Source organism: Limulus polyphemus, unplaced genomic scaffold (assembly GCF_000517525.1).
Source record: "Limulus polyphemus unplaced genomic scaffold, Limulus_polyphemus-2.1.2 Scaffold2085, whole genome shotgun sequence".
Taxonomy (NCBI): Eukaryota; Metazoa; Arthropoda; class Merostomata; order Xiphosura; family Limulidae; genus Limulus; species Limulus polyphemus.
The window spans coordinates 2,953-7,470 of NW_013667695.1; the positions used below are offsets into that span (position 1 = coordinate 2,953).

Genomic DNA, 4,518 nt, shown 5'->3' on the forward strand with positions numbered 1-4,518 from the left:
TCATCACCAACTACTGCCAACTCTTGGGCTACTATTTTACCAACAAATAGTGGGATTGACCATCACATTATATTGCCCCCATAGCTTAAAAGGCGAGCATGTTTGGTGTGATGGGGATTCGAACCCGCAACCCTCAGATTGTGAGTCGAGCACCCTAACCACCTGGCCATGCCGGGCCAGCCACTACTATGATAAAAATCAAACCATGCAAGCTAAGAACATAGACAATTCCTGCCAGAGACTAAATGTCCAAATAGGGAAAGTTTCTGATGCTGTGATAAATCTTACCTCGAGCAACCTCTTCACAGAATTTTCTTGACAAAGATAGTCCCTTTGATCTTGTGCTGTAAAATTGAAATTACCCTCTGAGTTGTATCCTACTCCAGTGACCTGAAAAAATAAGAAACACAAGCAATTTATTACTTATCAATTCAAATTTGTATGATACATTTATATATACATCTTACATACCAATAAATATTAAACTGTGACTTATTTCTGTTTCATTTCTATCTTCTATTAATCCTCAAATTGCCAACTTGTTTTTATAACATTTACTGCATTTGGGATCCCCCATATTGCAGTATGTTGGATAATTTTGTTTTTCTCATAACAACACTCAAGGTAAAGAACTGACAAAAAAAGGAGAAAAACTCATTTTCATATAATGCACGTATGAAACTCCAGTAATTTTATTTTTGTTTATTCTATTTTTTTATGTTCTTTGCACAATATTAGGGATTTTATAATCATTAAAATCATGAAGTAACAAGTAATCTTGTGCATTAACATTTTAGAAAAATGTGATTCAAATTTTAATGGGGTCTCCATCAGTAATTCAATGATTAATGTCAACAAACTGGGGCTTCAAAGGAATTTAAATTTTAGTATTGTCATTAATGTTTTTACAGAACAGTCTATGTAAATTCCTACCTCAATGTGATATAATTCCGATGTCACAACTTCTGTCACAGTCATCTCATTTTTGGTCAATGTTCCAGTTTTATCCGAGCAAACAACATTTACACACCCTGAAAAATACCAAGAAAATCTATTAGTATTTTTAAATGACCTTTTAACAGAAATTTTAAAAACACTCCAGTTTCACCATATACAAAAGCAGACAACAACAACAAAAAATAATCTTAAAATCATTATTATTAATGATAAAACTATAAACATATGAGTATTTAAAGTATTAGTCATTATGATTTATTTTGACTTCATTAACTGATCAACACTCATAACAAGCTTCCATAGATAATCCTTTTCAGACTGGAGGAATCACTGATATCCCTTGATTATTTTCCCTTCTCAGAATAAACATGCATATTAAAAATTCATAAAAATTAGAATATACTTAATAAACAATATCCAATTTTGGTTTTAAAACTTCAAAAATGTTTTGCGAGACATTTTTATGAAAAACATTTAAAATACTTTCTTTTGTCTCAGAATTTAATTCTTTTTATTGTTAATCATAAAATATTTTATACATTCAGTCAATTTCAATTTGATTGATTTTACTCTATATCTTTCCTTTGATATTCTCAAGTGATGATAGTTTATTAGCAAGTATAAACCTATGCTTCCTGATGGGCAGAAAAATTCTAAAAAACCTGAATTGTGTTATTAATGGGCAAGACTCCTCAGAGCTGTGCACAAATATCAGTTTGAACATTTCTTTGAAAATTACACTAAATAAGTGCTACAAAATAACAAAATCTCAATTCCAAAATATTTTTCAAGTAAAATTATTGAAATAGAATTAAAATTATTATTTTAAATTACATTTGGAAATTTGATATATGGGTGGGAACTCAACACCCGAAAGGTGCTCACCAGTTATAATAGGGTTAGACTATTTAGACCAAGGTTCAGATTTAGACAAAGCAAAGATATTATTTAAGACTAACTTTATATTCAACTTTATTAATGATACAAACTGTTTTAAAAGACTGTAGAACTATGTTTCTAGAGGCTTATTAATGCTATCACTACCAGAGAAAATCTTTTGTTTTATGTTATTTGTAATTATTATTTTGTCTTTTTATCAACAAGCCAGTTTTCTCTTTTAGAGTACACAAGTTCTTTAGGTTAATTATATCATGGACCTTTAGCTATAAACATGCTGAAATATTTATTGAACTTCACTGATTATTTACTATAGCTAGTTACGAGGTCACCTAGGTCTTAATCTCCATTAAAATTTTAAATTAAATGTAACACATACTATTTAATTTTACACCCATATGGAAAAGGTATACAATATGTAAGGCTGACCCTATATGCTTGTCAGTGTTTGGATCTCAGGTACATTTTCATTTAGCTATGATCATATTTACAAAGTGTCATTTCTGACACTGAAGAAAGAAACACATTTTAAAACTGGACATCAATGTACCTAAGGTCTCCACTGTAGGTAGTTTCTTGATGATAGCATTTCTTTTAGCCATTCGCATCACTCCAAGGGCTAAAGTCACTGTCACAACAATGGGAAGTCCTTCAGGAATGGCTGCAACTGCCAGACTAAAAAGGTTTGGATATCTATTATTGTTATAAAGCCTTAACAGATAATGAAAAAATTAAAAGGAACTCTATTTATACTTCATCAAAAGCTTCTTTACTTTAGCAAACATCTCCAGAAACAAAAAATGCATTTAAAATCAGCTGGTTTAAAAAACATTGATGAGTTCTCATGTATTACCTACATGTAAATGTATAACTTACAGGTGTAACTAGTAGTTAACATCATTCAAGTATAAATATTATCTAACCCTGTCCACATAAACATATTATCTAACACTGTCCACATCAAAAATTTCTGCAACAAAGTTCAAGTACAAATGTTAGCTAACATTCTTCGGCTATAAATATTATCCAAGATTTTTAATGTAAAAAAATTATCTAAAATTGTTCAAGTATAAATGTTATCAAATTGATGAGGTACATATATTATTTAACATTGTCTAAAATTGTTTTGGTATAAATATTATCAAAAACTGTTCATGTATAGATATTAACTAAGAATGTTCAGGTATAGGTATTAACTATCATTGTTGATGTACGAAACTGGGAGTGAAAAAAGTAAAGAAGATTTGCATTCTTTTTCTTTTAGCAGAAGTTAAAACCCTGAAACTAGATGACTTTTTCTCAAGAGTAAGCTTCCATCATCTTCCCACAACTAACATAGTTTCAACCTGACTATGAAAAATATAAACTGAGGTGATCAAGTAAAGGAGTCATAATACAATCTTCTATTAAATAATAGGAATTGTTAAAATTATAACTGAAAATGTAGTCATCTGTTAAATAAGTGGGGGGGGGGGGGTTTATTAACATTTTAAGTATAAAACTTTCTACTGGTAAAATGAAAAAGTTATTATTAAAGCTAATTTTCTACTGATCAAATGAAGGAATTATTAAAACTATAACTATTTACTATATAAAACTGTACACAAGTTAAATACACTTATGTACTGAGGAACTTGATCAAAATGCACTGACAGAATTTTCATCACTTCAGTGATGGACAGTACTGCTGTCAATACACTTATAGTACTGATGACAGTACAATGAGATAAACTATACTATTGTCAATACTATAGTATCAGTAGGCTGATATTACACTGATAGACAATAATGTCTCTAAAACTTTTATAATCCCTATATTAATTCACCTTTTGTGTTTGTGAGTTTATTTGTGTGTCCATGAACTATCCCCACAGTTTTGGAGCTAGCAAAACCAAATTGGCAGGTAAACTTAACTCTCTCCACACAGGCTAAGTCAATTTAATCAACCAAGTAATGGGCGATGAGAAATCAGTAATATTTTTGGACAGATATTAACGTTTGATGAGAATTCACTGACGTTTGAAATTTATAACTGTTCCTGGTCAAATGTCGTATATTTCCTGGTTGATAAGGATTAGCAAAATCACAGTTTATAGCTTACACAGTTTAACAGTTTCCTAGTAGACATGTCTCTTCTCTGTTCCCTGTTGTTTTTTGGCACGTCACCTTTTATAGGATTTTCTCAACAATACTGAACCATATTTATCCGGTCATGGAAGTGGATATATCGTTGATTCTTGTGTCAACAACTTTTCTAGAACCTTGGAGAACTGGCGGGAATTTCGCCATACGTAACTAACACTGTAAGCTAGACATGCCCTCAAATATAAACTTATTCGAAACAAATGTTGACATTAAAATAAATACATTACAAATTCATTATATGCAACACATATCTGATAATGAGTCATATATGAGTGCCTATTTCTAAATACAAATTCAATCCAACAACGTTCATATTAAAAATAAATACATAAAAGTAAATTTGTTACAACTCCCTCCTTAGAGAATTAAAAATTGGCTTGAGACAATTTTTAATTAAGTCATTATATATATATATATATACATTGGCAAGTATTACCTTATGTATAATACATTATTCAAAGGTATTATACAGCTTACAATAATGATTACAATATAGAATACAACCTGTAACAAATCACT

General features: G+C 30.1%; 1 protein-coding gene across 4 annotated transcripts in view; it reads right to left on the bottom strand.

The window, feature by feature from the left end:
* Positions 1–192: 192 nt before the first annotated feature.
* Positions 193–4,518, bottom strand: part of LOC106465879 (calcium-transporting ATPase type 2C member 1-like) — a 42,008-nt gene continuing 37,682 nt past the window's right edge. For all 4 annotated transcript variants that reach the window (XM_022393836.1, XM_013926118.2, XM_022393835.1 and 1 more), the window contains 3 exons: positions 2,405–2,529; positions 934–1,031; positions 193–390 (listed from right to left, as the gene is read on the bottom strand). In XM_022393836.1, the coding sequence (XP_022249544.1) occupies positions 199–390; positions 934–1,031; positions 2,405–2,529 (415 nt within the window). In that variant the 3' untranslated portion in view covers positions 193–198. The remainder of the gene's footprint in view (positions 391–933; positions 1,032–2,404; positions 2,530–4,518) is intronic.